The 13,335-nt window shown below is 43.8% G+C and overlaps 2 protein-coding genes across 2 annotated transcripts in view; one reads left to right on the top strand and one right to left on the bottom strand.

The window, feature by feature from the left end:
• LOC119461299 (alpha-taxilin) overlaps positions 1–7,218 on the bottom strand; it is a 29,535-nt gene extending 22,317 nt beyond the window's left edge. Inside the window, exons 1-4 of the mRNA XM_037722546.2 lie at positions 6,760–7,218; positions 3,578–3,976; positions 2,903–3,169; positions 24–138 (exon numbers count right to left, since the gene is read on the bottom strand). Coding sequence (XP_037578474.1) covers positions 24–138; positions 2,903–3,169; positions 3,578–3,976; positions 6,760–6,843 — 865 coding nt within the window. The 5' untranslated portion in view covers positions 6,844–7,218. The remainder of the gene's footprint in view (positions 1–23; positions 139–2,902; positions 3,170–3,577; positions 3,977–6,759) is intronic.
• A 128-nt stretch (positions 7,219–7,346) lies between these two features.
• On the top strand, positions 7,347–10,082 carry LOC119461300 (histone deacetylase complex subunit SAP18). The gene is made up of 3 exons (XM_037722549.2): positions 7,347–7,504; positions 7,666–7,772; positions 9,709–10,082. Exons 1-3 carry the CDS (start codon positions 7,382–7,384, stop codon positions 10,001–10,003), a joined length of 525 nt encoding a protein of 174 aa, XP_037578477.1. The 5' UTR covers positions 7,347–7,381; the 3' UTR covers positions 10,004–10,082.
• Positions 10,083–13,335: the final 3,253 nt, after the last annotated feature.

The following is a 13,335-nucleotide window of genomic DNA, read 5'->3' as shown; positions in this document are numbered from 1 at the left end:
GCACTCAAGTAGCCCCAACTTACCAACGGCACGCTCGCCTTTCCGTTTTGCAGCAGCGGTGCTGTTGGCCTCCTGAGCGCCAAGTTTGCGGAGTGGCGATCGTCGCATGCCACCACAGCATGGGCTCCTTGGCTGGGTCTAAAAGCAATAGTGACGTCACCAACATCACTACACTTTGTACCACGCAAGTACACCTGCAATGTGTGAAACCAACAAAGAACCCTAAATTCTGTCAGCTGATGCCAGCAGAGGCTCTTTGGGCAGCTTTGTAGAAATAGTGGGTATCGTGTTGAGAGGGGAGACAGGTATAAACTGCTTTTCCAGCTGAATCACTGGATTATTGGTGGTAAAATTTTGCATTTGCACAGATGTGTAATTGTGCTGTGCATTTTCTTTAATTGCCAATACTGTATTCAGTGCTTGACTCTCGTATAGAATGAAATGCAAGTATATATTATCCGCTGGCACACGGCATCCATTTTATTACTATAGGAGCAAACTATTCACTCCATAGTTGTTGAAGTCCACACATTTTTCACATAAATATACTAGAACAAAATTTTGCCAATAGCTTGTCATAATTTATGTAAGAATGAAAGGTCAACAGCAACAAAATTTCACTTGGACTAAGTTTGTTATGAGAAGTGTATACAATCGAATTCAGCTTGACAAAGCCACAGAGCTAGTATAATCACCTTGTTACCAGGCTCTAAATGGCACCATAGCAGACGGAACACACACCTCATGGAAAACGGTGTGTGTTCATGGAACCAACAACGGAGATCCCAGAACCACGAGCATAAGCATGCTGATCTCACGGTCACAGCCAGATACCAGGGGAGGGGCTGGTTCTCAATGTTATTGGTTGTGCATCATTTCTGGCGAGCAGTAATGGATCTATTTCTTTGAGGTTCAGCACCAAAAGTGTATATTTCAGCAAGCCTTTTGCAACACATCCACTCATGCCTGAAACAAAATTTTGAGCCAGAGGCTGATCTGTATCTACACTAACAAGAAATTAGGCATTTTTAATACTGTCCGAAATTTTGTTGCATGCCTTTACATAGAAAAGAAGCTCCCACATGCAGGCTCAACAAAGTTGGAACACCAAAGGTAAGATGATGGTGCTCATGCTCCAAGTATGTAAAATAAAGGAATCATGTATAAGGGGCACCAAAGTAAGCAATTGTTTCGCACTTCATACTGTCAAGTGTCCTTAAGATCAAAGTTCCATGGAGTATATTCTTTAACAGCAGAACTAGTTAGCAAATATATTAAGCAACATTTGAACTTATCTAGTAATCATTGCTTGGACACTTACTAGGGTGTTGAGGTCAAACTCCGGGGGAACAACATCTATACTCCAGATCAAAATCAACTGGTAGTGCAGCGAGAGTTATGAGGCATGCTAAAGCACCACCACATGCTCTATCTGCACCACATAGTGCGCACAATAGAATGCTGTCCTGTGCTTCGGCTATATTACAGATAACACGTTTAGTATTCTCAAGCACCTACATAAACATTTATATCATTTCTTATGTCATTAAGGCTTGCAACAGAGGCCAACGTGGAGTGTTAAACATAACTGTCTTTTCACCCAACTGCAATGAAGTGAAATTTTTCTTATTCGAAAGTGCTAAAACTTGATGCCCAACATAATATGGCAAACGGGGCATAAATCGGACTAAGACTACAGAAATGGACGGCACGGGTACCCCCGTGTCATCTGTTTCCCTAGTCATAGCCCCGTTTCGGACTGTGTCCCATATTATATCATCATACCAACAAGCTCAGCTAACAAGCACTGACTGAAGCTATTGCTTTAAAGGTTCATCGCTTTCCCAGGCTGCCAGATAAAAATCTGTGCCTGGGTGTGCAGAGCCATTTAGAAATAAACACATTTAGTAAAAACAAGTGCTGGCAAACTTTGACATGTAGTAACAGTTCCTTCTCTTAAGACTTCAATATGCAGTGAGCTCAATCACTAGACTGAGCTGTGCTGTAAAGCCTGACTCTCAACACAACAAGGAGCACAGACAGGTTTTCTAACTGGAGTGACATCCACTCGTCCCCCCCCCCCCCCCCCCCACACACACACACACGCTCGCACAGGACAATGCAAAGTGGAAGGGTGAAACAACAAAATGCAGTCCAATGTCACCGTTAACTAATGTGATGCTTACATCTCGCCCCTCAGGGGAGCATGTCATAGGACATGTATGAAGTGTTTTAGCACAGTGCAATGGGTGATCCATTGACCTTTACGTTCACACTCATCCGCATGGGCTTTGGTAAATGCATAGGCACCAGTGCAGTGCTGTAGCGGATCACACATCATGCTCTGCCAAAACAAAGATTGTAAGGCCACACTTACGATTCACGTTAGAATTATATGTTCCTTTTTTTTCCAAGTAATCTAAAGTACCCCATAGTGTTCTACTTGTGCAATATGATTTAGCAAGACAGTCACCGTCTGGAGTTTACAGCTATTCTGTATTGCTATACGCAACATTTAAGCATACCATAGCTCATATATGATGCAAAACAGCCTACTACAAGCTCACTCTTTTGTCTAGTTGTTAATCAGAGGCAAAGTCATTAGAGGTCCACTAAAAGGAAAGCCTTTTCAGTGCTAACCAAACCTGCAGTAGCTGGCCTACTGACAAAGGTGACAATTTCACTACAACGGCATGGATGGCACAATGGCTCGCACACTGTAGACCCGAGTTTAATACTGAGTGTAAAGAGAATTTTCTTTTCTAGCGGCTGCTGCACAAGAAACATGGCGATACTGCCAACAGACACCATGCAAACTGGAAAAAGTACCTTTAAAAGCAATCACTGTAAAAAGCAGTGGAGAACAAAGTTTTGATTTGATGCCACAATTTCCACAACTCACAGCATTCTCTGTGGTTGCAGTCGGCTGTGCCACCTTCTTGTCGCAATGAGCAACACACTCGGGCGGGGTGCAGCACTTGGGTGACACTGTGGCAGGGGACGGCGACTTCTCGGACCGAGCAGTCTCTGGCTTAGGGGACGGACTCTTGCGCGCTGCTGTGACGCAGGGCTCTTTTCGTGGAACAGGGGATGACGAGGACGGAGGAGTGCTTGTCTGTTCAACAGACTTAGATGTCTGAGCGGCTTCCACTGCATTCTTCTGAATAACCTGCATGAAAAAAAAAAATGATAATAAGACATAACAGACTACTTTATTGACCGATAAATAGCCTTGCTTGGGCTTGTCCGTAATACCTTAAAATATACCTACAATGAAAGAAAAAAAAAGAATGCTTTTTTACTTATCTAACTTTGTATGATTCGTGCATGCGTTTAACACTGTGTTATGAGGCCCTATGCTTTGTTACGCAGTTTGGAAATAACTGTGTCATTAGCTCTTTTCTTTGTCCTTTGTATGTCACACTGTTTCTCTACGGTGTGGAACGGCAACTTGTCCAACATTTGACTTCCCTAAGAGGTTGCCTCTGCAGATTACTATCGTTCTCAGTGTACCATACCTACACAAGAGACTAGTAGACTGAGCTGAAAGGGGGAAACACTATGGCACTCAACGCACCTGTTTGAGCAAACTTAGTTTATTGGCTGCCTCTTCCTCGAATGACGGCACAGGGCTGTCTCCAGACGCTAGCCTGCTGTTCAGTGTCTCCATTATGGCTGCCTTCATCTCCTTTGCCTTGCCACCGAACGATTCCATGAGCTTTATGACCTCCGGGTCCCTCTCGAAGAGAATAGGAGGCACCGGTTTGTCTTCGGAAGCAGGAGACTCGCACCTTTCTTCAGGGGAAATGGGCTCTGCGGGTTCGGAAATCTCGGCGGTAGGAGAGTCCGGGCGAGAGGGGTCAAGCTCTCCATTGGCTACGATTTCAGCTTCTGAAGGCACTGCAACGCACTCAGCTAGGCAGTTGTCAGCGGCAGGGTCTTCCTGCTGCTTTGGCAAATCCTCTGGGCTTGTGTCCTTTGTGGACAATGCAAAAAGGAAAACACACACTTTGCACAGCTTTCATGGAGACACACTTCATGGAAACAATTTGCAACGAGCAATTAATGTCATCATGCATGTGATAAATTTGTCATTCTCTATATTCATGTTCAACATGTTGTAGCTGGCAATTTGTATATTTGTAGTAAAATCAAACCTCATTATAAAAAAAATATATAATAAATTATCAGATGAAACAAGTAAACCTAATATGTTTCTCGTGGATTTCAGCATCTAATCGATATATGCTTATAACAAATAACAGTCTAGACAATTTCAGCAATTGCTTTAGCGCCCCATTAACCTAACCTGCAGCATGTGATGGCAAGTATTAAATTTTCATTCTTCAACGAAGGCACTGATGTATAGAACATAGTTTTACAGATAGTTTGCATGCGTCATCACAGACGCAGCTTCTCACGGTGCTAATATTCAGACATGGTAGCCATGATGACGCCAGTGTACCATATCATCATGCCTACATCATTTTACTCTTTGATGATGACCATTTTTCTCCGGATTATCATTGTTATAGATTTGTCGCTCGGTTCAAGCCACACCTGTCCTGCCATCACCGTTTACTGTTTACGCAGCTTCTAGACGTGCAAGTCCACCGACATGGCGGCCCCAATGAAGTCAATGCAAATCACCTATTGGAGATCACATATCAGAACACAGGGTGCTTACACAACACCTAAAGTGAAAGAGGGAAGTTATCTAGTGGAGTCCTGCATAATTACTAATGAACTAAACATGATGAATTGGGTTCTTGCATTGAACTGTATACTGTTTGCCTTACCTATGGCTCTGGCTATGGTGCCCTCTACAATTCCACTCACAAGCATTCATCCTTGTAATTCTGAAAGCCATGCTGTCCTCTAAATACTGCTCTCACATTACATACTGCACAATGCCAAAGGGCAGTGACATTGGCAAACATGTTACGTGCGAGTGAATAATGTGAATAGAAAGAATTTTCGACTACATCAAACTGGTAATAACAATATGACTAGAACCACCGAATTTATAAGTACCTAGGCATTAACCTAAGCTTGAACCATTCTTGCTTCTCACATGTAATCTCTGTGTTAATGCTTCCAGTTCATTAGGCTACTTAGGCTGTAATCTATGTGAATCTTGTCCCAGTATACGTAAACAAGCCTACTTAACTTTAGTTCATCCTACACTTGAATTTGCTTATGCCATCTGGTGTCCTCATTATCCTTATTTAACCAATATGCTAGAGGCTATTCAAAACGGGGCCAGTCGATTTATTTCAAGTAACTACAGCTTTCAATCAAGCATAACACAAATTAAATTGGATCTTTCACTTCAGCTGTTTATCGCCCGTCAGGACCCATTGTCCTATTATCACTATTTCAGAAATTTGTTCACAGTAGTAGGCCCCCCCATCGTCTGTTCATTTTAAACCTTCCAATCGGATCATCACGCAGATTATAAAATAGCTTCAGCTTTCGCGCGCATTTATGGAAATACTGATGCTTTTAACACATCGCCCCTACAACGAGCTATACGATTATAAAATGACCTTCCAGATTACACAGTCTCTGAGCATAATTCTTCTAAATTCCATGATCACCTAAATGATTATTGCTCAACTAAAAATCTTTCTTCGTACTCTTTTTTTTTTTCACTCTTTCTCAAATTGTTCCAACATAACCTTCATATAGCGCAGGCTCACTTTGTGCTTTTGGCTGTCATACTTGAGATTTATCCGCTTTTTTTTTTTGTTTTTTCTGGCTGTTTGCCAGTGTTTTGCAAGCTTACTCTCTCATTGATGCTATTGTGCATATTGTGCCAGGTGACTTTTTTGCCTTGCTTGCAGTGTTATAGTATCTTCAATGTGAGCTCACTATAAAAATGCTAACTGTATTTTTACAAATGTATTTGCTGTTTATGTTAATTGTTCACATTTACGTCAATAGATGACACTATGCTTACATTATTTACGTGGTTCACCTTACGTGTTTTCGCTCACGATTGCTATGTATACTTTTCATGCATTGCCACCCTTACTCTAGCCACAGTTGGGCTATGTAAGGTATTTCTAAATAAATAAATTGTTCCACACACTTTTGAGGAGTTCATTTGAAAACAATGTGCAATGAAACTCATGTAAGCTAGCCAAAATGATGAATGAACATGCTAAAGCTGACATCTTGCTAGGTCACTAAAGCTTCAACTGACTGCTCAAAATTGGTGCCTCACTCTCACCTTCTCAATGCGTTGCTTTTATTTTCACACAGACAAATAATGGGCCAAAAATGTGCCCTGTCTTCAAAGACAGGGCTTCCAAGCGACTTTCTAATTGGTTAGAAACCAAACAATCGCTATATAAGCAAAAGTGAAATGTGTTACTACCAATAACTGCTTTTTTGTCTCCGTTACCTTGTCGAAAATTTTATGTCGCGTCTTTTTTTTTTGGCCGGTAAGTCACTTTGTGAAGCTTCTTCTTTCTGGGGTTTTACGTGCCAAAACCAGTTCTGATTATGAGGCCCGCCGTAGTGGAGGGCTCCGTTGTGAAGCTCTATTTGACGTAATTACAGAAACCTGAACTATTGGCTGTCATGTTGCCAATTTACTTAACGCCAGCAAACGTGGGTTGTTCACAAGTTTCTTATCCACTCCACTGGGTAACGACGGGTACGCATGGAAGGACACACTTGCGACACTGAGATTATCAACGACACTGAGCCGCACGTTAGGCGTCAGACACAGACCGAAATGCAACGCCTTACCAAATTAGGAAGGTCGGCGTTTGCATCTCGCGGGTCTTCTTCGGTGCCGGGCAGTTCGTCGGCTCTTTGTACTTCGGTTTCCATCACAACTCGGGCAGGATACGACAGTGCACGATGCGGCTCTGTGGCGGGCAAGCGCTGTCTTGCCGAGACGTTTGTCGGGACGGGTTTTGTAAACGCTCAGCTGACCAGTCGTTGAGGCTCAGTTGGTTAGCTGCACCCGAAGGTAGACCAAAGAGAGAACTAAAGTAGCGCACGGCATAGACAACCGGGGAAAACGCAACGCGAAAGCAAGCACGAACACAAGCGCACGAGCAAGATACGCAGCTATGCTTACAGCCTCGCTATTCAATGCTTAATTGAGCTCGAAAAACTAAAGGCGCTCAGAATGCACAAAAATAGACCTTCACGACGCGCAGAGCACCGCCATGCCTTTCAAGCACATGAAGCGAGCGCACGCGCTGTTTCAGCCAGGCCGCACATCTTTTTCTACATTTGTTGCGATTTGTCAAGTTTTAAAATAAAGCATTAAATTTAGCCTAAATTATGACGTTCCACCAGGTTCCGCTGCAGTAAGTAGTTTACTTATAATACCAGAAGCAGCTCCGAAAACGCGTCGCGAATGCGTCGAAGTTTCCAGATCAATGCAGGCAACATAGGCACCGGCGCAGTCGCCATTGTTTACGCAATGGAGTCCGTCGTCGAAGAGAAGAATGAAAATGAGAAGCCGATTGACCGAGAAAAGGTTTGTAAAGTCGCTGAAAGGTCGTACGAGTGCTTGGAAACTGTCCCGTAGCACCCGTACGTCAAATTTCTATGCTTACCGGCCAATCGCTGCTTCTGATTTAACGAAACGAGTGGTGCGACTTCTCTCGCGAGTTCAGTGCCGTTTTCTTTTCTGCGCAGACATGCCCGTTGCTTCTACGAGTGTTCCTCAACAACTCCAGGCATCATTCCATGAGCGAGTACTCCAGAGGCAACGTGCCCAGCAACGAGCTGCAGATTTACACTTGGTGAGTTTCGAAAGCTTCGACAAGTGTGCCTCGCGAAAACGTGGCCTTTGCGCCGCTTCAGCAACGGACAAGCGCTGTTTGAAACTGCTTCGATTCTCCAATTTTGCGGCAATTCCGACTCCGTCAAGTTGGTTACAGTCTGAAGCGCTCTGAGACATACAAATTCGCTAGCGCGGTTTTGTTTTGCAGCGGCTGTGGATTGGCTTTGTTGGCTGGCCGTGTCGATGGTTGGCCGATATGAACGTGTGATATGTACTGGATAGTGCGTATTGAACATTGCTGACGTGCGCCCTGTTGGTTCTGAGTCAAGTGCATCCTTTAGCGCGTGTTAATGCGCTGTTTATTGCGTGTTTACTGTGGTCATGTTATACGGTTAAAGGCGAGCAGGTGATTTAATAATGTGTCCATAGTTCATACCAGTTCTGCCTCTAGTGCCTGTGGCACGGCATGTCAAAACGTGGGGGCTCCCAGTCTCGGACACAACTGGAAATCCTAGCTCACCAATTTCCACTTGCTTCTTTTCCCCAGCCTTGTGACACCTTTCTCGTAGCCCCTTCATTTGAGTGACGTTGCGAGGCACCGTATGGTTCGCATGTAGGCTACTTTTGTAAACTAGTTATTGACCACGGCTCTCGGAAGGGTTGACACTCCTTCGAAAGTTGTGACAGAGTCGAGAGAGTTCCTGTCAACTCTGTCAAGGTTCACAATGCATTTTGGTGAGGTATGCATCGAGTCGTGTCGTGTACTGTTCTCTGCCAGAATTTATGCTTCACGGGATAGCTTGTGATATTGTGCTCCAAGGTATTTCTTTCACTGGTTACACTAGGAGAATGCCAGTAAACTTGAAGAAACGAAAAATCGAGAGGCAGACATAAATAAAGCGACATGAAGGTAACCCCACCTTTTTAATTTTACTGGCATTCTCCTAGTATAACCATGTACCAACTAGCGCAACAAGTCACTCTCATGAACTCTTTCACTGCATTCTCTGAACACAGTGTCACATAAAGGTTTCTCAACACACAGTTTAGTTTCGGATTCACCGTGTGTCACACTTGCCCACCCAGCTGGTTTCCAGCACAGCTGATCTGCTCTTCACTGCTAGCTGCCACATGAAATTTCATAACATTGTATAATTTGCTTCTGCCACCAGTGTAAAGAGGTGGTGGCTCAAGTTGCTCATCAACAATGAGCAGGCCACAGTGTGCACTGCATCAACACCAAGAGGTCTTTTAAAAGGGTATAGTAGAAGGATTTCACTGACCTTCTGTCCAGAGTACCTCTTTGACAACATGATGATCCCATTGTGTATGGGTTATCAAGATTATGCACCATGATAGGAATGCCCAGTTGATACCTTCAGATAAGGGTATCACTTGCATTGGCTCCAGCCATTGGGCACACGAATGAAAACCTTTCCAGATTTTTGGGCGAGAATGAAAAAAGCAGTACTTGGTAATGTAACCTGCCTGTCTCTTTACCGTCGTATTATTGCGCTTGGGCACCTTTGTCAGATCTCAACCTCAAAGGGCTACCATAAGTACACAGTGTAAGGAAAGAAGGGAGCAATAGTCTGGACATTGCTACCAGCGCCACTCCAGCTGAGATGAATAAGTGGAGGAGTAATTGGACAAGTAAACATTGCGCTCTATATATCTTTTTTCATTTTGTTTCTTTTAGAAGTTTATTCAGGAAAAGATTCCTTGAAAGGCAATGGCATTTATTGCAGCATTATATTGCTCAGTCTCAAGAAAGATTGAATTTGGGCCCTTTTAAAAGCTGGGACATTGTGGGAAATCTGCTGAGGGCTAGCAGAACAGTATAATACATCCGATGTGTCATAAGGTAATAGAGCTTAAGAAACAATTTGTTGAATGGTATGTGCACAGTTCGTTGTCCCTACGTACATCAAGCTCAAAGAATGCTTTGCTTTCAGGATGGATGCTACTTTGAAGGAACTGACAAGCCTTGTCAAGGAAGTGAACCGAGACGCTCGGCGGAAGGGCACCTTCTTTGACTTTGCACTGGTCTTCCCAGACGTGCGGGGTCCAGGCTATCGCATGCGGGACATTGGTACGACCTGCTCAGGACAGAAGGGCTCGGACGACAACAAGACCCTCAATGCCTGCCGGTTCCAGATTGGCGACTACCTGGACATTGCCATCTCAACGCCTCCCATGCGTGGTGGACCGGTTCCACCTTCAAGGCGTGGCAGGCAGTCTGGCTTCTAGCCAGCACGACCTATAGCTTCAAAACATGTTTCATCTGTACAAAATAAATACCTTTCTGTCCTGTAATGCATCTTGCAAATTAAGATTGGCTTGACTTTCCTTATAGTATTCCTGCACTAAACCAAGGGACAAGAGAGATAAAAGTAAAACAACAGGGAGGTTAACTTGATACTCTGGGTTCATATCTTGTACTGGAGTAGGGTACGAAAGAGGAGAGAAAAGAATGAAAACTTAAGACTGTGTGCGAGCAATGTCACACTCTATCACGTCACTGCAGTCACACACTGTTGCATACACGAACACCACACACTGCATTCTGTTGCCCAGTCACAGTTTGTCACACAATCTGAAATATTTTATGTGACGCAGCAGTGCTTTATAGCCGCTCGCGCTGATGTCTGGGTAGGCCAGTGTCCAAGAATTTAGGTTTGTGTGAGTGTGCAATTGTCACGCTGATCAAATATGGAAGAGAGTAATCACAATCTTAGCAAACATCTACAAGGATTCCACAGCTACCTTGGTTCTCCACAAGGAAAGTAGAAAGTTACCTATCAAGAAAGGGGTCAGGCAAGGAGACACAATCTCTCCAATGCTATTCACTGCATGCTTAGAAGTATTCAAGCTCTCAGAGTGGGAAGGCTTAGGAGTGAGGATCAATGGCGAATATCTCGGCAACCTTCGGTTTGCAGAGGACATTGTCCTATTCAGCAACAATAGAGACGAATTACAACAAATGATTGAGGACCTTAATCGAGAAAGTGTAAGAATTGGGTTGAAGATGAATATGCAGAAGACAAAGATAATGTTCAATAGCCTGGCAAGGGAACAAGAATTAGGATCGCCAGTCAGCCTCTAGAGTCTGTAAAGGAGTACGTTTATCTAGGTCAATTGCTCACAGGGGACCCTGATCGCGAGAAAGAAATTTACAGAAGAATAAAATTGGGTTGGAGTGCATACGGCAGGCATTACCAAATCCTGACTGGGAGCTTACCACTGTCTTGAAAAGAAAAGTGTACAATCATTGCATTCTACCGGTGCTAGCATAAGGGGCAGAAACTTGGAGGTTAACAAAGAAGCTGGAGAACAAGTTAAGGACCGCACAAAGAGTGATGGAACGGAAAATCTTAGGACTAACGTTAAGAGACAGGAAGAGAGCGGTGTGGATCAGAGAACAAACGGGGATAGCCGATATTCTAGTTGACATTAAGCGGAATAAATGGAGCTGGGCAGGCCATGTAATGCGTAGGATGGATAACCGGTGGACCATTAGGGTTACAGAATGGATACCAAGAGAAGAGAAGCGCAGTCGAGGTCGGCAGAAAACCAGATGGGATGATGAAGTTAGGAAATTTGCAGGCGCAAGTTGGAATACGCTAGCGCAAGACAGGGGTAATTGAAGATCGCAGGGAGAGGCCTTCGTCCTGCAGTGGACATAAAATATAGGCTGATGATGATGATGATGAATCACATACGCAGGGTGCTTTGTAAAGTTGCAAATCTTCAGTAACTGTTTCTGTGTTCTCAAAGCTGGCTATAGTGCCTTCTTTCTCGCGAGTTTGGCTTTTTTTTTACCTCAAGAATCACGTTTTAGAAGCGCAATGTCTCCTTGTTGCATGACACTATTGTGCTGTGGGAAGCCAACTTGTGGGATGCGTAGTGCTGACTTGCAGGTTTGGGGAGTAGAGTGCCTTTCAGCATATTGAAGAGAGAAGTTTTATCAGAATACAGCTCCTAGTCTGGAGCTTCTCCTTTCAGATCGTCGTTGGGTATCGGGTCTCGTCTAGCATATTATGTACGTGCTGGACGCAGTGCGTGGCCCAGTCTGGTGCTTGGCTCACTGAGGTGTACTGAAAGTTCTGCTTTGCGCTGCCTCATTGATCAAGTTACAACCTTGCGATCAGCTAAGAAAATTGCTCTCGCATCCTATCCACTCTGTTTTTTATAAATCAAACAGGATATGTACCTAAAGAGGCCTGATACCAAGAGCAAGCACTCTAATCCATGCATGTAACAATGCCCTGCCGTTCTGTTGTTGTATTCCCATACATATTTTGGGATTGCCTGTCCAGGAACGTGTTGAGTGTATTCACCAAAAAAAAAAAAGTCTGTTTTGTTCATTCAGGCTTTCCAAACCATCCAGGAGCATTTTAGTGTTGTAAAGAAAAAACAGCAATGGCAAGTGTGCAATTACCAGGCCTTATGTCACAGCGGGTACCACTTATTTAGTCACATTTATTGCCTTGTGAACAAATAAACCAACATGTTTTTCCAGATTACATTAGTTCAAGTCTATACACGTAATTTTGAAAATTTTCAGAAACTCGAAGGTGGACTTTTTTATAAAGATTTTTAAAGTATAGCTCATTGACTGACATGGGGCCTAAACTTAAGCACTTCTCATGGATTTTCAGCGCCGACGAGGGAAGATATTTGCCCCAAATTTTAACAATTTTCATTTTAACAGGCCTATAAAATATGAAAATCATACTCTCACAGATGTACAGAAAAAAATATCCCGGGGCAATATTGTGAAATGTTCCGTTTTAGCGATTGTTTTTCTCTATATCCTACTTGTTTACTCCGTGGTAATTAGCCAGAATCGAAGCTATTGACCTGCAGTATATTGCAAATTATATTCAGAACCGTAGCCACAATACTTTATTGGGGGGGGGAGCTAGCCAAAATCTGGATTTGGCAAAATCTGCAGAAGTGTTTGACTGTCTACGGGCTTCTATATTTTTTTCATGAAGACAAATCTTTTCTCGCAATACTGCGATCAATGTTGTCCTCCGCCGCCGAACTCGGGCAGAAAATTATTTTTTCATCAAAATTAAAACAATGGTCACCGGACATGTCCGGCCAAAATTATCTGAACACAGTCTAGTAGGACGTCAAGCTGCTGTGCTGCGGGAATTGGGTTTGGAACCTACCATCGTACCAACATGGGGCCCTGGTATGTGACATTGGGTATATGCCACTCTTCAATGAACCTCTTTGGCACCAACTTGGGTCACTGCATATGCGCCACTTGGTATGTATGCGCTTCATTGAAAAAAGAAAATCCTTTAAAATTTCTCCGGTATATATTCGCACACACGGACTTCGCGGCAGCGCCGCTAGATGGCGCAAAGGGCTCTCTATTGTTTAATTTTTTCCCTCTTTAAGGGAAAAAATGTGGAACGCTGCTCTTTCTGTCTCCTGAGTTTTTGTGGTATTTTGAGTAATCCGGGGAACATCGCTCTCCTGCGGGCGGCGATGGATCCCCACCCCGTTGTATGTAGTCCTGACATGGCTCGATGCATGCATATTCGACGTCGGCCTCAAGGAAGCGG

Source organism: Dermacentor silvarum, chromosome 8, assembly GCF_013339745.2.
Source record: "Dermacentor silvarum isolate Dsil-2018 chromosome 8, BIME_Dsil_1.4, whole genome shotgun sequence".
In the NCBI taxonomy this organism is placed as follows: domain Eukaryota; kingdom Metazoa; phylum Arthropoda; class Arachnida; order Ixodida; family Ixodidae; genus Dermacentor; species Dermacentor silvarum.
The sequence above is the reverse complement of the archived record's forward strand: the minus strand, read 5'-3'. Positions and strand labels throughout refer to the sequence as shown.